This window comes from Passer domesticus, chromosome 7 (genome assembly GCF_036417665.1).
Source record: "Passer domesticus isolate bPasDom1 chromosome 7, bPasDom1.hap1, whole genome shotgun sequence".
NCBI classification, from domain to species: Eukaryota; Metazoa; Chordata; class Aves; order Passeriformes; family Passeridae; genus Passer; species Passer domesticus.
The window spans coordinates 51,124,122-51,149,512 of record NC_087480.1 but is presented as its reverse complement, the minus strand read 5'-3'; the positions used below and the strand labels follow the sequence as shown (position 1 = coordinate 51,149,512).

Sequence of the window (25,391 nt, the reverse complement as noted above, 5' to 3'; positions counted from 1 at the left end):
GCAAGCATCTTTTCATTGCCATGTTCAGAATGAGATTTTATAATTTAATAGTTGTCATCTGAACAAGAGTATCTTGTATATACATACTTCCAGCACAAGGACATTAATTCTGTGTGACCTAGAAAAGCAGTTTAAGTATTACAGCTGTTCTTTACTTTCAAAGGAATTTTTAAAATAGAAAGACTTACCTGGTGTATTATCTGAGCTACAGGAAGTTGTTCAGCATATTTTAGTGGCTCTGTTGCCAACTCCTCCTCTGGAAACCTAGGAAGAAAGTAAGTTCAAGTTCATGTTTGTCAAAGTTAGTACAATGATTACCAAACTAAATTAATGAAATTAACTGTTTCAGGCTACTGTTTTTTTAAAGACGGAGAAAAATTGTATTGTATTACAATAATGGAATGTATTTTTTATAAAGTTGAGTGAAAAAACAAATTTATAGTAAACAGAAATGCTCATAACATTGTGCATTTTTTTTCCCTGACATAAGACAAAAAATTTAGCAGCAGAAACTTAAGAAAACCTTTAAATTTTGTTTTAGTTGAGCGAGGACTGATGAAAGCTGGATTGAAATCCCCATGGAAAAAAAGTCTTATGCATTTACAGAGCAGATTCAGCACTGTTAACAATACAAGCTTCTTCACTCAATCCTGCCAACATAACTCAAGTATGACCATCTCAAAAGGCAGGAGGGATTATTCACCATTTCCCAGTTTTGCTGCAAGTGCACAGCCCGTTTAGATGTGGTAGAAGTTCAACACCACAAATATTCATGCATTTGCCAGTACAGCAGTGTGTAGTTCTGGTTACCAAAACGCCAAAAAGCTAGTGTGAAAAAAAAATATAGAGAGTCAATACTTCCCAAAGAATATACATCATAACCCTTTAAACTTTGAATAAACTGTGGTTGCAGCTGAAAAATTGGAATCCAAAAGCAGTGTCTTAAAAGAATATTTACATGATAGTAGATTAATATGAAAGCATGTTTTAAACCCTTCAACCATGCTGCTTTCATCTACTGGAACTGCACAGCATGTGCTACATTTTCAAAGTATCACTCAAGTTTTTCATCAGCCATTCCTCTGTTTTTCTGAAGAGTTCTGAATATAGGAATTTGAGCACTATGACAAGAAGTGAAGGGGGGGAAAAAGATCCTTACAAAAACAAAGCCCTTCTCTAAGCTGATGCAGAATTATTTTCAGACAAAACTGTGGCCCAGACATTGTTTTTCAGGCTCAAACCTTATACCTATTCTGGTCAAAAAGGATCCATACCTGCTGGGTTCATTGACCTGCAGACCAGCTGCCAGGTAAGTGTGAGAAACTCCTGGCTTGGTGTCTGCACTGGGAGTCAACAGGCTGTGGAAAAGGAGAGGACAAAGTGCACATCTCTTCCCTTTCCCACTACTGAATTTCTGCTGTGGTTTGAAAGGCTTTAAGCTCAAATAAGAGTCTGAATATCCAGAAATTTGTAATGAACAGAGTATGAAAGTCTTACAGTATAAGAAATTTAAAAGCAGAGAACAAAAGAAACACAGCAATATTTCAAAGATCATAGTGGCAGCCTGTCTAGAACCGTTTAATGTGCTTAAGACAAATTAAATAAGCAGGCTCTGAACTGCTGAAGCTGGTCTACAGATAGAGCTCATTTACCGATATGCTTTTTAGAGCTTTTGGATTATTATGACAATGATGAATTCATACTTCTTTCCATGAAATACACTGCTGTTGTAGTCCAGTGCAACCATCAGAGCTTAGAGGGGGCTCAGCAACTCCACCACAGAGTGCAGAAGGAATCTTTCCACTCAGTTCCTCCCTACTGTCTGTCATTGGTCCTGATTGGCAAACATGATGTGTGAATTGGAGATTACTTCTGTTCTGCTGGGAGCCCATTAGCTAACACAACACCTTGATTTATGGATACCAGCTACCTAAGCCCATTTTTTAGCCATAGTTCTAGACATGAAACAACTGTACACACAACACAATATTCGTCAATATCTTGAATGCCTATCTCTACAGTTTTTACAGGGACACTGCAAATCTGGGGGAATTTTAAAATAAAAGAGTATCTCAAGTCCCAAAATTAAACACTTGAAGCTGAAAGTAGGAGCTAAAATTACTATAAATGAATTTTAGCAGAAACAAAACAAAAAAAAAAGTTTGTCTGTTGTGTCAAGGACCTTGTACATTTGGCAGTGTTTCTGTTTAGATGGAATCACCATTCCCTTGCACTGTCAAACACACTCCTTGTCAACTGCATGAAAAAAAAAACTTTCCTTCAAATTACAAAGGATTAAAAAAGATAAAGAAAAATTATCAAGATAATTTTAAGCCTTAGGAAGCTTAACTAAAAAAAAGAGGAAGGGGAGAGTAGTAGCATTTTGAAGTAATTAGATTTAAAATAAAATTATGCTGATAGAAGCCTTTCAACATCAAGAACATCAAGAAAGACATTTTATTGTTTTTCTAATTTACTTTCTGAAAAAAACCCCAAGTCACTTGAACTACACAACATTTTATATGTAAATGAATTATAAGATATAGATTAGTTAGGTGGACATTCTAATGTATTTAAACAAACATCTACATTTATATACCCACACTCTAAAATGTTTACACACACGCACAGATGTTTTGGAAGAGACGTTCAGAACTGTTTTTCTCAAATTTTTTGCTGTAATGCCATGAACTTTTTGTATATGTGTTTAGTGATGTACTAACAGTCAAGTCTACAAAAGACTTTTGATTCTTCTCTCCTGCAGATAAGCCTAAAATCCCCTGCAAGTGGGAACAAAGGGTGTGTTTTACCCAGTCATTTCTGTAAGAACAGAGACCGCTCAGGACCAGTAAGATCAAACCCCATGACAGAGCTCACAAATGGCTGAATTCTCTCCCCCAAAGCAGGGGCTGCATCCCCAGTTGGCTGCTCCAGGCAGGTGCTAAGCCTTGAACCACTCACAGACATTGTCCAGCTGGGGTGAGCCACACTGGTGACAGGGGCCACACTGACAGTGACACTGACGTGGCTGCAGGACAGGACGTCAGCGTGGCTCACAACACAGCTGCAGCCTCATCCTGTCTTGGAGAAATCATCTTGGTCACCCCGGTCAGTTTTGCCATGGATCAAAGAAAGCCCATCAGAGCAGCCTGTACCCAGGAGAAAGAAACCTGCTGCAAAACTGCTCCTTCGTTTTAGCCCTAGGAATAGCAGCCCACCAGCACTCCTAGACTGGCAGAATGACCTGAAAAAGCAGTCCTCTTCATAAAAGCACCAGGGATAGAAAGGCCTAGGGGGCAGAAACAGGTCAACACAGAAGAGGATGTTCTACTTCCTCCTCTTTTGCAGGGTGGAGGGGGAGAACATGTCAGGATAAAGATCATGTCCAATACAATTCTTCTGACCTTGTCTCTCCCTTTCACAGAGGGACACAAGCAAATTGGTTACTCCTTCCAGAGATAATTTCCAGATGCCTGGGGATGCATTCCCTTTTGCTCAGACCTAGTTATGTCAGGAAAAAAATCCAAATACAAAAACCATCTCAGCTGATGGAATTTATGCTCAAATCACATGTGGCAATTTGAGGCTGTAATTTCACTACATTAGTTGGCCTCATTGTGTTTAGTTCATTCATATTTGACACTTAAACCTTTATAAAATTAAGGACTAATTTGTTGTAATACAGTTTTCTTTGTATGTTTAATTTCTTTCAAAACAATTATATTACAGAATCAAAGGTAGTTTTTCATGAATTAATTTTCCAGTAAGAAACAGCCCTTTCTGTCTCAATTGAGCATGACAGCAGAGTGCTGCCAACAGTGGCAAAGCAAGCTAACACAGTGGCATATCAGCATATACGGCATCATGCCTGACAGCTGGTAATGCAAAGCATAAGGAGATCTTGATTTTCAGGGAGAAGAGTAAGAAGAATTGTAAAATCAGAAGAGAAGTGGGAAGCAGAAAGAGATAGCAGAAGAGGAGGATCTTGAAAAACTCAATTTAAAAGCTATTTTCATACTGCCACTATGACTGCTCTTAGATGAAGGAAAGTGAGCATGAAACAGAAACTGTGGAAAGTGAATCTAAATCCAGTAAAACGTGTCAAGATATTTGGTGAAATATCTTATTTGTTATTTATATTTGTATGCTCGCTCTTAAGGGAGACAGTCAATGTGTGCTAAAGAAAAATAAATTCTGAGCATGAGGAGGTGGCACATTCTTCCACAAGTGCAAACCCAGCTCATGGTCTTCCACACAGAATAGCTGCAGTGGCTTTTGAGCAGAGATGTATTTTATCTTCTGCAAGCATTACAAAAATACAGGGGAGAAAAAGTACATGTGATCGCTAACTGGTTTGTTCATGGCAGAAACAGGCTGTTAAGACATTTAAGAGACAGAAAAGTCTAGATAACATAAAACCTGGCTCTCTGAGTTAATATAAACATTCACTGATTATAACAGGCAGCAGGACTAATACTAGTATTTCTTTCTTCTTATATGTTCTCTAGACTTGATGGCTCAGAAAGGTCACAGAATTTCACACCTATGACCCATGTACAGGTAATACTGCATCTCTTTAGAAATTCCTGTTCTTTGATGGTAAGTCCTAATAAGGAATCAACTCTCTTGGAAACTACCCAAACTGGCAGTCAGAGTGTGAACAGGGCACAAAGGGCTATCAGACACAAAACTGAATGAGCAGAAGGGGTTTGGGGATCACCATCTTTCTTTCCTCTGTTTGTAGACACAAACAATTTGTACCACTCAAGTGCTGCCTGGCTTGTTTGAGACATGACCTCTGAATAATGTGAATGAAAATACAGGAATGGGCCAGCATTGCCCATTGTAGAAGCAGCTCTGAGCAGAAACATTGCAGCTGCTCGGACAGACAGCATGAGCCCGAGGGATGCAAATAACACAGCAGTGCCTAAACCTGATACCCAAGACTGAAAGGCTGAAATTATTAATCTAAACCTGTGTATAGCACTGATAGCTTTATTGACTGTAAATACAGGAACACACTTGCATCTGGCAATAAAAAGAAAACAAAATACCAGAGCTTTATGCACCACATCAGAAAAAGTTATTAGCTTTCCTATTAAAGAGAGGCTGAAATGGGCTATGTCGGGTTTGAGTGAATAGTTTTTAAAATTGGCCATTGAGAAATTTATCTACCATATCCATAGTACAGAAGATTAAGAATTAGACCTTGGATTGATGCCAGGTACTTGATCTATCTGTTAAATCCTAACTTCATACATATTTAAGAATTGGGTATGTTTAAACAACAGAAGCACTAAGATACATGGAAAACACCAGTGCTTGAAAAGGTGGGATCATACTTCACTCTGCTCTTCTCTCAAGAGTATGCTCATCAATGTTTTTTTCCTCTTTATAAGAGAATGCCAGATTTGTCCACACAAATGTTTACCACATGGATAGTCACAAATAAGAGAAGCAAATACTTGAGAGCATCATCATTCCAGGGAACTTCCTCACAGCGTCTCCTTCCTGGCAGTTTCTTTAGTTAAAGGGTCAAAACTCAGTGTACATTTTGTTGCTGCAACCTTTGCTCAGGTCAGTGTGGATGTCTCCCTGCAAAGATCTAAAATGCAAACCACTTCCTTCACTACCCTAGTCCTGGGCTTTGAACGCTGAGCAGCTGGGGGCTGACCTTGCAGGGCTGTCTCACAACACTAACACTCATCTCTGCCCTTCACTGCTGTGCAGTCTGAGCACCTTTGGATGGGAAAACCACTGCTGCACATCCAGAGATGAGGAGAGGGGGGAGCTGTGGTGGAAATGTACAGGCATTTCACAGGCACAGCCAAGATTCTCTTCTGCAAATGCTGTGACTCAGTAACGCTTGCAGATGGCAGACTATCAAAGACGCCTTCAAAGGAAGATTGTACAAAAATGAACAATAGAATATGAAGATAAAGGAAACAAATAAATTGACAGAAAAAATATCTTTGATGTGATGAAAAACTAAATCAGTGTTAAACAAAATCAGTTTTATAATTTTTTGAAGAAGGATGCTACTGACTTGCATTGTGAAGTAAAATTAACCACTTCAGCTTGCTGGCCTTTACAGAGAGATATTCCTGTGGAATAAAGCAGAAAAAACATCTTGCAGTTCAGAAATGCAAAATACTTTCTGTAATCTGCTCATTTATTTTCAAATAAATGTGAAAGATTTTGACCCAAACTAGTCACACAGAGTTATTCCTGGAGTTTAAAAAATACCTGAAGTCTGTGAGTGCACAGCACTTTTTCTTGGACCTGATCACAAAAAGGTCTGCTGGTGTTCCCAGAGTCTGCCAGACACAGAATAAAAACAGAATAAAAATTGACTGAAACAAATGTTTCCTCTGTCCTTCTGTGATCCACACAATTTCTTATGTGAAGAATTTCAGGTGATTAACCTTTGTCAAGCCACATATTCTTAGCCCTCCTAAGATCCTAAACAGAGGTAATAGAAATCTAAAGTGTGTTTTAACACAGGCTGACCAGTATTGTCTCCTCTTTTCTAGCCAATGACTTTTGTCAAAAAAATGTTGCTGAAGGGATTCTCTGTTCTGCCTGCTCCTATTTTTATTCTGAGGCAAGACAGAGGGAAGGAATTAAAAAGAATATTAGCTTAAGTAAGCAGAACTGACTTTCCTGCTACTGGAAACCACATGACCTATAGGGCTTCATTTTGTTATCTCAACTATTCCACATTTTAGGTAAATTAGAAAATCTCTTTTGAATTAATTTAAAAATTCCACACGATGATGCTGCTGAAGCACAAAATGCTAATCAAAAGTTGGAGATAAAAAGACTCACTAAGTCTCTCCTCTATCACTGAAAATCACCATTTGAGTCCACAGCTAAAAGTAGGTGCTCATGGCTTAATGCTAATTCATTCTCACAACAGGCAGGTTTTGTGGGGGAAAAAAAGAATACAAGTGTCAAATTTCCCAAACTTGGGCCATGTTTATAAAGACAAGTCCAGCAATATCAGAGGATCTTCTACTGATGCTTCAGATCAGTCAAAAGAGAACATTGCCCACCTCACTGCGCAAATGTTTGATCCAATTTGAAGTGTGTATATGTTGCCCTTAAGAACCAAAGCTGCAAATTTGCCCCTTGAATCCATTCCCTCCTAATTGCATGGGAAATGTTTCCAAGAGTAGTTAAAAACCACACAGGTTATTAATTATCACTCTGTGTCTGGAAACCTATGAATGAATTTCACAGGAATCTCAAAGAACAAAGTCCAAATCCTCCCATGCCACCACATCCAGTTTAAATACTGCTACCAGTACATGTTGGAATTATACCTTCAACTGGATAAAGCACACTGGTTCATTTTTCACAACTGAAAGTTTATCCACAATGCCTGATCTTTATGTAGACCAATTCAACACCACCTGCCAGTGCACTGCAAGTCAGGAAAATCAGTAGGAAGATGTTTTTAAATCAAAGAATTAACCTGGGAACGTGCCAGGATAGCAGTTCCATTATTTAGTGGCCACAATTAGTCTTTATAGCAAAGTTGATTTTGTGTTTAATACTACTGTTCCTTCCTGCACATATTCAAATTAAACAATGTATCTGTATTGGTTTGTATTGTTACACTCTTCAATAAGCACCTTCTAAAAACCCCATAATACACATATTTTAAGTCCCAATATTTCTACAGCTACAGTATATATTTCTATTTTTTCAGTTCAAGAGTCACATAATGTTCTATCCAGCTGTAATTTCTCATGAGATTCTTAGTTCAGTACACAAATCTGTCAGAGTAGCAGTGTACTCTGCCAGTTCTCTGTCCAAAACCATCCTCAGACCTTTTACCTTACCCCCTTTCATTTCAAGCTTCCCATTTTGCTTTTTTGACCCTTTACTCCAGTCCACTAAGGGAGGTAACCACACAGAATTACAGAAGTCTTGTGTCTAAGGTACTTTCAGAGACCATCCAGTTCAGCCTCCCAACATGAGGTCAGGTCAGCCATGGCTTTGCCCAGCTGAATCTTCACAACCTCCACATGCTAACTCACCCTTCTTTGCAAACATTTCTCCTCATGCACAGCCTGAACCTCCCAAGCCACAACCTACAGCCAATGCCTCTTGCTGCCACAAGAAGAGTTTACCTTAACCACCTCTGTGACTGCATTCCAAACAGCTGCAGCCTGCTGCTACATTTCTGCCTTTGAAGGGCAAGCAAGCCCAAATCTCTCAACCAGCTCTCTCACAGGATGTGTGCCCTCAGCCCTGACCATCTTGGCAACGTCTCTCAAAATCTTTATTGAAGGGGAAGGCCAAATGCCAGACACAGTTTCAGGAAGGGCTTCAGCAGTATCAAAGAGAAATTACAACAGTATTGCTCAATCTGCTGATCAGACTGCTCCTCGTGGAGCTGAGAAGGCAGCTTGTCTTATTTATTGATGGTGATGGCACTGGTGCCCATCACCACCTCCAGGTCCTTTACAGCACGGCTGCTGATCCTCCTGCCAGATCCCAGCCCCTATGGACAGGATGCTACAAGGGAAGGCACCAACTGTACTTCTATCCACAAGTGTATAAAGGAGCATACACTGGTACCAGTAATAGAGCCAGATTTTCTTGAAGCATGCTATACCCTAGGTGCTCAGAAAATTAATCATAAAAATTACAGTTCTGGGCTTTTGAGAAATGGTTTACTGTGCAATCATGTCTCTCCTGAATACTAGATGTTGCTTTTGATCTTTTTTGCTACAACATGATCAGTAACACATTTCCATAATGCAGACAACCAAGATACACCAAGAATTGCAGAACACAGTACTACAAAATTTAATCAACTGTTTTCCCCTTTTTCACCAGTGCTGTTCTTCTCTGTAGCCAACTCTAAGGGTCCTAAGAGTGGTCACAGCAGACAGAAGTGAGTAGCACTCCAGTCAGCCAGCAAGAAATGCTTTATTCTCCTGTCAATGCATGTACCTATGTAACAATATATTGCTAACCACTTTAGAAGGGATTTGCTTCATAGAAAGCTGCATAGAATATATGTAGCTCTTAAGCTTTTTATCAATCTCTTTGTCATCTCTGGGACCATGATTTTCTTTTATTTATAGATGACTTGTGCACTATTTTTGTCTGCATTCTGGTTTGTTTGTTCTTGTTAATGGCAGATGAAACCTCCAGTTCAAGTACAAACATTTAGACATTATATTCTCTGAGGCCAAGGTACTGCTGGTTACTGAATCTGCTGATGTTGAACAAAGAATCTATTAATGTTTGATCCCTTAAAGCAGTCATCCTTTTCTTCATATTAGTATTTTTTGGGCTGCCTTTCTGTCCTCACTTATTTCACAGTATTAGAACCAAAATAGACTTGTCTCCTGTCCACCACAGACTAGTGTATATTAACTAGTGTTCTATATGAAGTTCAGTGACTTTACAAAATTTATAGCCTTTAAGCCCATACAATTTAAGTAATCCCAGGAACAAATGCAGAAGCAGCAAATCATACTTATCCTGGGTCAAGCACAGGGCATGCCACTTGCCAGCCTCCCAACAGGCACACAAAATTGGGAACTCCCCTACCCACCCAGGCAAGCCACTAGGTCTGAGGCCTGAGGAACACAAAGAGGGACTTTATGTCCTTGTGTTCAGTTCAGTGCTGTACTAATTCCAATATACCTACACAAGACATATCTGGATTTGCAAGTTATTCCTAGCTGCAAAGCCAAGCAATAAGCTGGAGAAGCCAAACTTCCAATATTCACAGGTGTTTCTAATCCAAATACTTGACACAAAATCTGGCATCTCAGACACCTGCCAAGTCCAGGTTCCTGATTACCTCACCCCTCTTGCTGGGAAGGGACAGATGCAGTAGCTCAGAGCGTGCCACAGGCTATCAGCACCCTTTCTCTCTGCAGCCTCCCAGGGACAAGGCTAGAGCAGGAGCACAAACAGCTCTGAGGGATACAGGCATGTCCCTCCCATTTCTTTCTTCTCAGTTACCTTAAATTCTCTGTGCAGATTTATTTGTCTTACTGCAAGAGTAAAGAGATAAAAGCATTTTAGTAGGGAATATTTATTTACAAAGTTTGCATTTATTTACATATCAATTCTGCAGCATGGTAAATGCCAAGCAATTTTTAAGCAAAGACCTTCTTTATAATGCAATAAAGCAAAAGCTACTTCTATGAAATGTAAGTTCCTATATGGGCTGGACCCAGCTGACTGTAAAAATATGTTAGTAAAACTATTACACTAACAAAAATGTCTAATGAAGACTAGTATTAAATAGTTATTTTTGAAAATGTGACTTAAAGTTTTAAAATTAAACCTTCAGTATTCATTCATGCCCAAACTTAAGCTGACCATGACTTTCTGAGACTGCCTTACGACAGTGGAGTACATACAACAAATGGGTTCACCTGGCTTTACTTTCAAAAATAAACCAGAATGGAATAGCAAGTTCACTCTTTTGTCAGAGGATGGCTCCATGTAGTTTCTTTTTAAACAAACACAAGGGTTTCCACTAAAATTATTTATAACTTCAACTAAGATTGGAGGCCTAGTATTTTTAATGTAATCTCAGTCTTTGTCTCATTCTTATGGTAGGTTCTTCCATTATTTGTAAGTCATTTTCTGCAAATGTTTATAATCTACAGAATATTGCATCAATAAATCTGAATGTTAAATGTATATTATCAGTAGATATCAGCACCAAGAGGCTGTGTAAAGTAAAAAAGATCACAATGCCAATCAGTCACTCAGTTTTTAGAATTTCAGTCTCTCAGCACATCTTATGTAAAAGAAAAAACTCTCCAGTACTTTTGCAAGGTCTTTCACAATCCCACACACACACACGTATGCATAAAAGGCAACTTTGAAACTAAGACAAAAATTAAAAGTTCATTTAGCAGAGATAATGAAGCCAGATTTCTCTTCTGACACCTTCAGATGGAATAAGTAACAGTTAGAGAAACAATGGAACAACTCCAATTACACAGTAATATGCTTAAGGAAAAAGCCTCCAAATTAACAGAAGCACAAAGCAGGCAAGAGCCGAAAGATTTCATTCTAAACAATTTTACATTCTACATTATCAAATATATGAAATCTAGTAAAGAATTTACATTCTGTCTTGCACCTTTTAACTTCCTGTTTTACATATTTCATGGAAAACAAACTTCCTTTTTAAATCACCCATTTTCTCTCATATTTTCATGAATGTTCAATGTGCCTGTCACCAAAACTGTTAAGAGTACTTTGAATGAGAACACCATGGTGTAAGGTGTGCATATGCAGATGTTCATTGCTCAGCTACAGTGGATCCTCACTCATAAGTGGCACTCCCATACACTGCTACAATATAAGTAACCAAAACCATTGGCACTGGATTTTTGTACAGCAAGAATATCAAAGTATTTTAATAGACATACCACAATGCTCTTCTACTCGCACCACCATATAGTTCAGCTCTGGGTTTGGAGTTAGTAATAGCCAAAAGTGCATGATGGCAATTGAGTACGCTGGTCCTCTGCCCAAGGAAACTAAGGAAAAAAATCTTTTCTTTCTGCATTTTAAGACTGGTATCTCTGTTGCAATTTTTCTATGTGTACTCTGTAGAGGCTATACAGTACAATAGAATGTTACTGCAAAACTCAGAGTACATGTTGACTGTGGTTAGTGTACATATTCTTTATGGCTGCTGGTCAACTGAGATTTCATGGGCATAAGCTTTAAAAAAAAAACAAAAAAAAAAACCACAACCTCAAAAGCCCCTAATCAAAACACCAACCCAAAACCCTGCATTTCTCAACCCTGGGATGAATGCAGCAAACACACCCATCCCAGCTGCTGAATACCTAAGTCACTCTGAAATGAAACAGTTCCATTTCAGTAAATACACTGCACAGTACTACACTGAACTTTCACAGAGAGCTGCTCAGTGACTGCAGCCGTGTCTCATCCCAGAGTCCTGCACTGCAAGGAGATGATGCAGCATTGAGCGATGCGCTGTGCTCCCGGCTGGCACACGGACAGACAGACAGACAGACACCAGGGCAGGTGCAGCAGGAAAGGGCAGCTCTGCCAGGCTGATGGCTGAGCAGGAGCAGCATTCACCCCCTGACTGCAGCCCCTGCCCCTTGGCACCCACAGCCTCTGCTCAGCACTGCAGCGTCGCTGCCTTCCCGCAAGAGCTATACCCTAGGTGCTCAGAAAATTAGCCCTGCAGGCCACAGGGAAGCCATGCAAACTCTGCTAAAACACGATTACTGACAAGAACATGGGAGTGCTGATGGCTCTCCACAGGTAGAAATTCCTGGGGTCTTCCACTTATCTCAAAAATGTGCGGTTTCTTGTTATTCAAAAACTTTTGCTACTGATCTTATGGCTATAAAAATATGTTGACCATGTGTGGGCCATTGCATCTTCAGTAAAACCACCATTGCACAAGAGGTGTTTTCAGTGGAGGGTGGAGGATATTGAAAGGTTATATAGACTGAATTTAAGACAATGGCATAGCCAAGCACAACATGAACTGGAAAGGTTATATTATAGTCACCTCAGGAGTACAATGAAAAAGTACAATGAAGATCTGGAGTTTCGTTTTGTGGTTTTCTGTTTGTTTCTAAATAAAACATAATAGAAGTACTGATCTTTTTGACATACACATTAACCCTTACAGACTAACCACACACATGGTATGTCAAAATTATTTTCTACTGGAACCTTATTCACTCCACTGTAAACTGGCAGTACCTTACTGTAATTTACTGTTTGAAATCTTTTCTTTGAACAAACAAATAGTTTTGACTGCATGTACACAGCAGAGCTATAAAGCTCTGTAAATGTAAACCCAAAGGGAAATATAGGATAAAATGCATAGGATGAACTGCAACAAGAGAGATCCTGAGCAGGAATACTCTAAGTAGATGCCAAGCCTAGAAATGCCTCAGTCAGCTCGTAGGAAGGCTGTTATGTGAAAAAGACCAGACTAGGACAGCATTAAATATTAAATTTTAATAACTGCTGTACAAAACCACAAATGAAAAAAACCCAAGTAAACAATCAAATAATATATTTTAATTTGGTGAAAGACACACTTTCCCCAAGTTTATTCATCTGGAGAGAAGTATTTTGCAAGGTGGTTTATTTACTTGCACCACCTAGTGGGGTTCAGTTTCATATACCAAAATAGAGGTCAGTCAGTTGTGTTCCTACCTCATGAAGTTAGTGACAGACTGCATTTTCTCACAATATAATGTTTCAAGCCTCCACAACCCACTAATAGCACCACACTGCTAAGTTCCCACATATCTATAAAAAGACAGCACAACAAATGCAAGACAACAATACTTATTTTGCTTGTATTAAGTTCTGCAGGAACTTTACACAGATGTCATAGAAAACTGTTTCATAAAGTGGTGTTTATGAGTTTCAAATTCAAAGTACATGTCAACAGTACCCTGTCAGATCACACCATACATAAACTCCAGAGTCTGAACAGATTGTTAAGTGGTAATAAGGCCACACACTGAGATTTGGAAGACTCCTGCAGGACTTTTGAATCAAACCCCTGACAGAGGCAGGCACCCAGTGCAAAGGGTTCTCCCTGCAGGAATGAGGGCTCATCAGACAGCAGCAACCACTTGTGACACAGCCCAGCTGCAGCAGAGCAAGCACCTCTGCCTCTGTCTGGCTCCAGGATGTTCCACCACAGTCTGTGCTCATTGCCTGGCTGCTTTATAATTCTCTGCCCCAGCATGAAACTACTACATGAAGCCCAGCCAGACTGGAAAAGTTTATCAGGTCAAACCCCAACCTAATAATAGACAAGAATTAATTAAATATGCCATGTAAGGCATAACACTAAACTGATCTTGTCCAGATTGCATCCCTTTCCTAATCATTCCTAGGGAAGAACTCACTGGAGTAAGCAGTCTGTTGCATTTGATCTGGAGCAGAAGTTGTGCTATAGAGGCACCACAGAACATTTTTAGATGAGGAAACTAAACAAGAGATCAGTGCCAAAGTGCCTCTAAAAATTCCATGTGAATTTTGCAGAGAAGGGACCTTAAGCATTTACAGAAATTCACACCACCTTTCCTTCTTACAAAACTCATAATTTCATTATTTCATCTTAACCAGTTTGAATTCTCTCTTCCATACAGATGTATATTTGTAACTCTGACAGAGTTACAGCAGAGGAGAAAAGACGCTGTACCCACTTTACAATATGGAGCTCATCACAAATGTTTCATTTGGATTCACAGGAAGACTTTGGGGAATGATGCAAGACTTTTTACCCTTCCATAAACTTCCACATAAGACGAGAGGAAAATACTTCTGTTTCACAGTGGTTTATAAAATAACCAAAATCTGTTTGCTCAGAAACAATGCCTTTTTTTTCCAAAAGAAACAGATGCCAGTAAGAACTGCTGTGACACGCACGCAAAGCCCCAGGCTACAGCTCTGTCTAGGACAGTTAAGTACCATCTCCTACTACACTCTTCTAACAATGGGAGAGGATAACTGTGCTGCAGCCAAGCACACAACAACACAGTCCTTTGAAGAGAAGGCAAGAATTGAATCAGACTGTATTACAAAGAAAGCATAAAGTGTTTGTTGTTTTCCTTTTCGTACTCAAACTTTTAGATTGTTTCAATCCTCATATGGAGCGGTTTTCCAGGACAGAATATTAAAGTGGTTTTTTCATCGTTTTCTTATTTGGTTACAGTTGCAACATGGGGCATTTTGCTCTATGAGGACTAAGATCAAATTTAAGACAACAGCTACACAGTAATTGGGAAAGAAAAGATGCTTGCCATTTTATCCCATGAACATTTGATGCTCACCCACATAAAATCTAATCCTGCACAACTATGAAGCAATATATAGGCAAAACACCAGACTTCTTACCCAATACAAATGCAGTGCAGAATGCTGACTCCATTCAGAAAGACAAAAAAAACCAAAAGAAGTATGAAAGCTCAGCCTTAAAGTTAATCACTGATATCACAATATAGGTTCAGATACAAAGAATTGTAAGACTGTACCTCTTATTTTAAGTAAAGGTGCTATTAATGGGCAGCTCACACCCCTAAACTTACCAATGTAACTGTTTCCTGAAATTTTTGTCTATGAATTTTAAAGCTGCCTTTGCTACTCCTGTCCTGAAGGGTCGTGCTGTGTGGTGATGGGGAACTGACAGTAGTGTCACTGTGGGCCCACATTTATCAGTAGGACTTTTGGTCATGTTTGTACCATAAACGACATTTTCAGAGCCCACTGTTCTGCATAGATTAAGACTGCAGTTGCTCAGAAAACCATTTGAAAAGGGGAAAAAATAAAGGTACGAAAAAAACCCCAACAAACAACGACTCATAAAACTTTCAATCATTTTTAATCAAATTCACAAAAGTATCTCCTTAATAGGGTCTAATGGGGACTAAACACTAAAACTTTATCAACACTAGTCCTGTATTTAAATAAAGACAAGCTGCTGCTTATCAGGGATTTCTAAGATAAAAGCTGAGCAGTAATAATATTTGCCTTAAATTCCATTTTTATTTTTAATGCTTTATGAAATGGCCCTCATATTTTCTGTTACATTTCTGCTCTTTTTACTCAGCTATTTTCTAAAGCACTGGTGGTTGCTATGGTAACTTTGGCTTTTTTCCCCTCAATGTTCATACAGGTTTTCATCAAATCCAATGACTTTTTTTAAAATCTTATCTGCTCTATAACAATAGCTCTTTGACTAAGGTGCTGGATACTGTACCAGATGAGAATCCTGGTATTTCACAAGAGCAAATGAAAAAATTGTAAGTTTTGCTATATTCTGAAAACTAGCAATTAAAGTGGGAGTTTTTAGGGGGTTGGTTTGTTTGTTTTTAAATGTCTGAGTACATTTCTTTCTTCCTTTCAATCTGCATATTGTGCAGTTGAAGATAAAGCCAATTTTTAAAAATAGCAATGCTTGAGCAACAGAAGACCTTGCGTAGAAACTTCTTGAAAGAAAAGTAATCACTGCTGTTTCATATAGGCTAAGCAGGACACAACTAAACTAGATGAGAACTGTGTTATTTACTGCATTTCCACTATGGATTAGCATCATTCCAAATCTTCCTGTCACAGAAAAAAAATCCTTCTGGTCACATTAATCCAGTATTTCTTAAGATCAGCACACAGTCTGTTACCAAGTTGATCTGTAACCTACAGGAAACAAACTGTATATGTCAACAAACACATGACATGTATGCAAAGGTTTGAGCCATTTCCAAACAACACTCTTCCCTAAGAGTCTAGTTTAAATCTATTTTTCCAAGAATATTTAAATTTAGGGCTAAATTTTTCAATGTGGATTTGGTCTTAAAGGTTTGCTTTCCCTTGCATTAATGCAAAGGAGATGCACTCTTGATATTTTCTACAGGACAAGGTTATCTTTTTCTGCTCCAGATAGGAATAACCTTTCAGGAGAATTTACCACCTTACTCACCAAAAGTAATACACACAGCCATTCAATCAGACTGAGCTGATTAAATGACACAAAATTAAATGACCATACAGGACTGAACATTAAAAAAAAAATAAACCCACACCAAACTTTTGGCAATAAAGAGATTAACTACTTCACTCCCTAAACAAAGGGCAAAAGTAGCATTACTGGACTGAAGTTTTACTCCAAGATAATTACCTGAACCTGGCCCCTGACTTGTAATGTTTACAGGCAGGGCCATGCTGGAGACAGTTTGATCCAGTTCAGCAGAGTGGGATATTGAAACAACCCTTGCTACAATTAATTACCTTTAATAGTGTCATTTTCTTAAGCAGTATCAAAAACATGAGGAAAAAGAAAAAGGCTTTCCAAGCTAAGAAAATTACTGTTCTGCAGAATTCAACTCCAAAAATGATTTTGTATTACTTTGGGGATGGGTTGCATTCAATATCCATTTGCCTTGACAGTAATAATTCATCTTTTTGTCTTTTATTATGGTTATGGAAATTTGCCTTAATTTCAGGTTTTATAATCAGAAGCACACTTTTTTTTTGTTTTAGTAGATGACTAACCTGCATATTGCTCTTATTTCTGATTATATTGATTTCCTGATTCACTCCTCTCCTAGTAACTTTTTTCAATTCCGTATGGAAGAAGCATACCTAAAAATTACACTTCTATTTTACAAGGACAGGTGAAAATAAATAATCTACAATTTGCTTCACTTCATTTCAGCAATTTTTTTTCTATTCAAATTTCTGGTGAAGTTAGCTTTATTACATAATTATTCTTTTTACAATTCTAATTACATTTAACAAAATAATCTGATTACTAGATGAGCACAGTAGGCATAAAAGGCATTAATACATTAATTATTCCCTGTTTCAATTTGCATTACCCTAGTTTTACTGAGACTTCAGTTTGTTACCATGTGATGGCTGCATATTCATTTGGCACATTAAAGATGGTTGGATTTCCTCAGTAGGTGGGATCTCCTTTCCAATGATATTTGTATCAGCCACAATTTTTACAGCTTTCTCTTATGCTCACAGCAAGATACAGGCAATAGTCACACAGCAATTAGGTCTCTTCCATAGCTGCATTTTATGATATAATTACCAAGAGGTAAAATGAGCATCCCCGCCCCCCACTGTTTCTTTCCAGTCCCAACGTATCTCATAAAGGACTTCATTTTACACCAAGAGAAAGCAGAAAGAAACAGTCAGAACCTGGTTAGAAACAATTACCTAGGCTATCTAAAAACTTAACTAAGTACTTCCTCACTGATGTACTACCATAAATAAATACCACATCAAACTACCAATAACTATTATTTTCAGACATCCTTTGCATCTATTATTTTCATCCATAAAACTCACAAAAAACCTACACAAAATTCAATGCAGTGATAATGATAATCTTTTAAGAACTGCACTGTAATTTTAAATGCTTTATATTTACTATTATCTGAATTTAAGAACAGTTATAATATGGCACAGAATTTACAAACTGGCTCATGCATACTCTCCCATAGTGTTAAAGAAATAATTATGTTTGCACAAAACCTCAATAGTGCAATATAATCAGAATTTTGTGACCAGAATGGAATTCCTCTGTTTGCAGAACATGTACAACTATATATAAAAACTACTTTTTTTTCTCCCACCCTCCACCACCAACTGGAAATGTGTCCTCATCCATGACCTTTCCACAGCTTCCAGTGTTGCTGGAAGCACCCTCAAGAACGACAACTGGAGAAGCTGTTTTCATGGCACAGCTGCTCGTTAGTAACTGAACAGACACATCAAATCAACACAACGATTATTACTATAAAATATTTAGAGTGACTGATGTAAACCACGTCTTTGAATCTATGGCATGAGAAGTCTCCCTGCCACAGCTAGCTAGTATTTTCTCTTGTCCTTCCTAAATTACTTTATAAGCCCACAGATTAATAAAAAGCCTAGTATTTTTCAGCAGCGCCACTGGATTTGCAAACCACATAGAAATATTCTGATTTAAGGACAATTTTCTATCTAACCACATTTTTTGTGTGCACAAGGCTTCCAGTCTTAAAACATTACGGCAGAGTGCAGATTTATCCATTTTACAGATATGCCATATATTTTTATGGAGACATCCATAAGCATCTAATAAGATAGAAGTCAGCTCAGAATATTTCATAATAAAGTACCTGTTAGTAAAAACTATATCAGAAGGAAACCACACACAAAGGAAAAAGGAACAAGGGCACTCTATTTTACAGCTGAGGAAGAAACAGAGGTTACGTCCTCTATGGCTGAGATTTAGAGCAGTTTCACTTAGTGGCTGTTCTGCTCCAATTCCCCAGCTAAAATTTAGACCTACAGCAAGAAGTCTTCATTCCTATTTTATTCTAGCAGGAAGTCATGGTTCAGACTCTTAAGTAACCAACAGAAAAAAAAATACTAGCCAGTGGGGAATTATGAAGCTTAAATATTATGTTACAGTTAAATTGAGATAAACCTAGGAGCAACTACAGAGTTCACTATATTCTCCCAAACTAAAAAGAGTTACAAATTGTTAACTATTCAGAGCTGTAACTTTTGGCCTACTATTTCAAACACAAAAATACTACTGAAATATTCGAGCATGTCTATGGTAACTTGTCTCACTTGCAGATTACACAGGACCAGGAGCCATCTCAGAATACAAGTAACCCTTTCTGATTTTTATCTCACTCCAATTATTTAATACAACTATAATATTATATGGACTACCCCACCTGTCAAGTTTAAATAATTACTGTGGAAAGAGAAGAAAAATATCCTCTTATCTACTCCTTTCAAACAGTTTACACTTAGGTACACTTTCTGATGGCATAGAAGATCTAACCATTCCTATCCTTCAGAGCACTGTGCTGCTTGGGAGGAAACTCAGATGGATAATCTATCTGCAAGCCAGTTCTGGAAAGCTTCTGCCAGCAGAGCAGTGGCCCTGGACTGCAGTTCCAGGAAGGCAGCCATGGGGAGAACAGATTGGCACCAGCAGCCCCAGCCTCCCGTCCCTCTGAGAGCCCAGGTGGGGTCTGAGCAAACTGCAGTGAGCGGAGCTGCTCAGCCTGACAGCCCAGCCCTGCCCCTGTGCCACAGAGCCCTCCGAGAGGAGCACACAGAGCATCTGCTCTCCTTGCAGTGCATCCCCTTCCCCTCCCAGCGAGGGCAGCAGATCTGCCATGACAGCAGAGTGCGAGAGGCGAGCAAAGCGCCCGGGAACCGCTACGGCGCAGCCACGGCGTCCGGAGATGCCTTTCAGTGGCCTGCTCTGACAGCCACCTTGGCTTTCCTGAGCAGGACAAATGCACCCAGCTTTGGCCTAAGAACATTCAGTGTCCCAGGACAGCAAACCCACTTTCAGCAATGGTTAACTTGATGAGGGTACTCAGATTCCTGATGTTAAATATGATTTCAAACACTTTTCAGAATAAGTACAAGAGGTAACCCACTTCTACCAAGTACCTTCCACACATTCTGATGCTGTATGAATCCTAGCATGTGTCATTTATCACTGACTGCTGAAAACCCAACAGACTAATGAACAATTTTAAATATTGAGACATGAAACATAGAAATAGTGAAAGCATAAGATCAATTTAAAGATTATCATCTGTTGAAGATTAATCCAAAAGATTAGCAGAGCTTTTCCTTATCCTTCAATCAGTGTCTAAAATCATACCAATATAATAGTATTATTCTGTCTCTTCCTCTGCATCTGATCCCTTCAGAATTGACTTTTTTGTATGTTTTTCACATAGCAATTACACAGAGAATTACACAGAAAGTACCACTGTAAAATTAAAAATCCAGCAACAGAAGGCAGGAGGAAAGTGCAACATTTTTAATTGTTTCAGTTTCTGATAAACCATTCCCTTAGTACTGTGACCAGAATGGAATCCCTCTGTTTGCAGAACATGTACAACTATATACAAAAACTACTTTTTTTTTCTCCCACCCTCCACCACCAACTGGAAATGTGTCCACATCCATGACCTTTCCAAGCTTCCAGTGTTGCTGGAAGCACCCTCAAGTACATCAGCTACACTTCAGCAACTTTTTTAACTAGTAGGAAGGGAAATTTAAAATGGCTATCATATAATTCAAGGAATTTATTCTAAAGCAACTTTGTACACCAATGCCCAACAATTATTCTTCCCTTCCCTACAGGAAAGGAGATTCTAGCCTCCATTGTGGTCTTGCCTTCTCTTGGGAACTGCTGGACTGAACTATTCTTGCCTCAACACTTGGCTGAGGTGGGAAGAAGACACATTCTCCTTCTCCAAACTTGCTTCTAAATTCTCATTCCTTCCTGTCACCAAAATGCTGTTCAAGTAATGCAGTGCTCACTAATTTAATTCGTATGTACAAAGTGAAAGAGGAATTCCCTAAACATCATGGTTTCAATCTATGTATTTTGGGAGCCGACTGATTTGAACCATTTCTGCATCCACAAGAAACATATTAATATTTTGGTTACATAGACAAAATAGTAATTTCAGTTTGCAATAAATTCTGGTGCTACATTACAGAATATGAACACATCTTCACACTTACACCCAGAGCAGCAACTCCCAGTTCATTTTGTGAAAGAGAAATCCTGCCTGTCTTTGTGTTCCAAATTAGCTCTGATCTCTGGGCAGATGATTAAGGGGGTTTCAACCTTTTCTGCTCTTTTTCAATATCATATAAACTTGTGCCAAATTTAACTGGCAGAGCAGAGGTGGGCTGTCACCACTCTGTAAAACCTGAACATCCACAGTTGCCATCCCAGGAATCTCCAAATAGTAAACTGGAGCCAAATGCAATTAAGTTTACTAGGATTCAAAAGATACAACATATCCAGCCCCTGAACAGGTATTCCTCCAGCTCCCTATGTATCCTGCTTTCACCCTTTCTGTGCTTGCTCTGCTTCAAGGGATACAAAAGACTATTGTGCTTCATTATTGCTTGTTTGTTTCTCCTGGTATTTACCAATAACAAACCCTTCATGCAATCAGCTTCTGCCTGCAAAAATGCTGAATAAATCCCATTTTGCAGTAAATTCTTTGTTTACAATATTACTGTCTTTTCCTGAAAGATCAATCTCACCAGAGAGTTAATATTTCGCCATCCTACAAATTTTATAAAATAATCTTAACAGTAGCTTGGGCACTTCAGTAGATGTATTCAGCATCTGTTTCTATAGATTTCTGATACTTTTGACCAAACACATAAAACAATCTCATTTTATAAAGTAATACTAAACAGTGCTCAGCATGCCATCTGTAAATCCAGTGCTTTATGTGATCAGAATCACCTTTTGTAATCACCTCTAGTTTTCTTCCCATCCTTTGATGCAGCTGTGACTTTCTTGCTCCCCTGATATCAGAAATTTGCACTGGTCTATTCAAAGACCTAGCTGGATAGAAAAGACATGCCTGGCAATAATGCAATGCTTTTTTTTTTTTTTTTAGAGTTCAGCTCTTCTTTCACAACTAACATTTCACTTCTTTGCTACAGAACTAGGTCTCAGTGTGCCCACTGAGCAGCATAACCTCTGTGAGCGTAACAGAGCCTTCAGAAACAAGCAGGGACACATCTCAATCTTCCAGACCATCATGCAGCTCACCAAAACCAACAACAGGGCTTCAGGGACTTGCATTTCAGTAATAAACGTAACAGCTCTATGATGAGAGCTTTGGTCCAGCAAACACCTGACCTGAGAAAGATCCCTCCTATTGAGAGGGCTGGAAGTTGTAGACCAAGATCAGTTTATGGTCTTTTAACCATTGTTATATAAATACAAAGGTACTCCCCTTTCCCTCCACAGCTTTGGGCAAGACATGAATTTTCAGAGGCAGAAATTTCTGACCATCCAGAAGGTCATCCCTCAGGTGCTCAAAAAAATCAAGGGTAAGTTTTTTTACAATATGAAAACCAGCAAAGACTAAAAGCATTTGCATATGGCTTAATACTGTATTTTTAAAAAGCATTAATGCTGCTTGAGCCTTAGAAATTTAACAGTTATGTGCACAGATTCATTTCTAGGGCATAACAAATGTTTATGTGAGCTTGGCCTCTAAATTCCAAAGACCTAAGAGTTCCACAGTCACTGCTTCCAGAGGTCTGCCTCTCTTCACCCCTGTTTTTTCACTCTGCTAGAAATCACACAAGAAGGGCGTCCTAACAAACATCAACAGCAGCTCTGGTACTTCTGACAGGAAGCAAATAATAGTAATACAGTTTTATTGAAATTCCCATGCTATCTCACAGTGCTGAAAACATGCCAAAATTACATGAAAATATTTCCTGGTCAGACTGATGCCAAATACTACAGCTGTTTTCATGGTCTTCTTCAGCAGCAACATAGAGCACACAGCTACAGAATACCACTAGGAACAGACATTAATTTTTATTTAGCACCTGGGCAGCAAAGCAAGAAGATCAAGCCAGGACCTCCATATAAATAGCACTAGAAAGAATAACAAGCACTTCAGGAGACTGCAATTATAAAGCAGCCTGCTCAACTGCAAAAATAATAGCAGGTAAAGATCACACAGGGAGAAGAGATGAAGAAGAAATAATGAAACAAAATAAGAATTTTAAATAGGAAGGTATAAAAAGGAATGAATAAAGGAGAACAAAATAAAAACCCTGTATCAAATATCCTGTGATATCTAGATATTCTCAAGCTGTCTAGATGATGTTAAAATCTACTAGATATACTTAAGATCTCCCACTAAATCTGCCATGCAACAATGTCAGACTGCCTAACAATATACGTGCCCAAGTCAACTGGCAAATCTAAGTCACCTGTGAAGAATGTAAAGGTACTGAACTTGATTCAAAAGCTGAATCAATAAAATACTGCCATTGACTTGCATGTGCTTCATGGCACCTCTACAGACCAAGAGGTTTCTTTGCCAATTAAAATTATACCTAGAACTAACTAACTATATATAGGTTCAACAAAGCAGTATTGTACTGAAAACATGAAATGATAGAAGCACAACAGTTGAAGGTTTCTCATAGAAAAAATACAGGATTCACACATGGAACAAAATTTGGAGGAAGAGGGGGAGAAAAAAATCACCAAAGAAAATCTGAGACAAGAGCTACAGTTTTGAAACAAAAACTTTTTTTTATTACCAAAAAAAACCAGTATCTGTTAAAATGCATGGTCAAAAATCCTTTCAAAGGAATAAAAATGAATTGTTCAAAGCTGCTTTTTAAAATACCTTGCTAGACAGGGTATGTAATTAACAAGCACAGCACTTTAGTGTATTTAAAATCTTCCCAACACAATTTATACGTGCAGTTCCTTTCGATATTGTCAGTCATCCTTATTTATTTTATACCAACATTATGATGGTTGACATTGTGCCCTCCTATGCAATTTTTCCTTCTATAGTCTTCATAATAATTTCAGTTGTATTACCTTGAAAAATTCTTTTACACTAGCAGGTATAAGAGCCTGTGTATATATATCTGTGTATATATTGACCTATCTTTATGTAAGCAAACAAAATATATTTTATAAATAAAATATATTTTAGAAATAAATACTTTAAAATACATTAGGAAATCCAGCAATAATATTTAACAGCAAGTACTGGCTCACCCATTTCTTTAATTACTTGTAGGCTATTAAAAAGCACATGGACTACAAAATCCAAACTTAGTGGAAAATAAGATAAAAAACCTCCCATTGTCCCATTGAATTTCCACCGAACCAAGTGGAACTCCCCGTTTCCACACCCGCCTGATTCCGAAGGGATCCTGCAGAGCGGGGCGTGGGGCGGGCACGGCGGGACCCCCGGTCCCGGTCATGGTTACAGCCACTGTCACTGTCCCAGCCCCGGTCCCGGTTACAGTCCTTGTGCCAGTCCCTGTCCCGGTTACAGTCCCTGTCCCGGTTACAGTCCCTGTCCCAGCCCCGGTCCCGGTTACAGCTCCCTGTCCCGGTTACAGTCCCTGTCCCAGCCCTGGTCCCGGTTACAGTCCTTGTCCCAGCCCCGGTCCCGGTTACAGCTCCCTGTCCCGGTTACAGTCCCTGTCCCAGCCCCGGTCCCGGTTACAGTCCCTGTCCCAGCCCCGGTCCCGGTTACAGTCCCTGTCCCAGCCCCGGTCCCGGTTACAGCTCCCTGTCCCGGTTACAGTCCCTGTCCCGGTCCCAGCCCCTGTCCCGGTTACAGTCCCTGTCCCAGCCCCGGTCCCGGTCCCGCCCGGCGCGCTCCGCTCCGCTCCGCTCCGGCGCGCTGCCGCCACCTGCCGTCGCCGGCCGGGAGCAGCGGGACTCCCGCCAGGAACCGGGAACTGTCCCGCAGTTCAGCTGGCAGAATTAGTCCTGAAAGTGACTTCTGAAACGTGAAAGAACTACACATTTGTGGCACCCGGTACAGACAGAGCGGGGATCTCGGAACAAACCCGGACATTCTTAAAGGAAAGCGCTCTGAGCTGAGCAGCATCTACTTGCCAAATAAACAAATTACCTATGGGTTCATAAAGTAAGTTCCCCAAGGCTGCAGGACCACACAGCCGCAGCTTTAATTATTAAGCACATGAAATTGAAAATAGGTGGTGGAAAAGAAGAAAGGACAGGAAAGAGATACCAACACACACACATAAAATAGATGGAGAGAACATTAGTTAGTAATAGTCTGCAAACAAACCAATTACTCATAATTAGCCTGTTACAAGCATCCCTCCTAACAGAAGTGACCAATTTATTTATTTTTAGGAAAACAGTCACTGCCAGTAGTGAAGAATCACAATTCTTCATAATAGAAGCATTAAATACAAAAGCCTAATTCTCAAAAGAAATGAAATTAGGATGGTTTTATATGATGCTGTCTTTAATTCTCTCCTTACTACCCTCAAGGGAAATATTC

General features: G+C 39.1%; 1 protein-coding gene across 1 annotated transcript in view; it reads right to left on the bottom strand.

Moving 5' to 3' along the window:
- The window catches only part of PIGK (phosphatidylinositol glycan anchor biosynthesis class K), a 64,429-nt gene that overhangs the window by 22,693 nt on the left and 16,345 nt on the right, over nucleotides 1-25,391 (bottom strand). Inside the window, exon 10 of the mRNA XM_064428581.1 lies at nucleotides 189-264. Coding sequence (XP_064284651.1) covers nucleotides 189-264 — 76 coding nt within the window. The remainder of the gene's footprint in view (nucleotides 1-188; nucleotides 265-25,391) is intronic.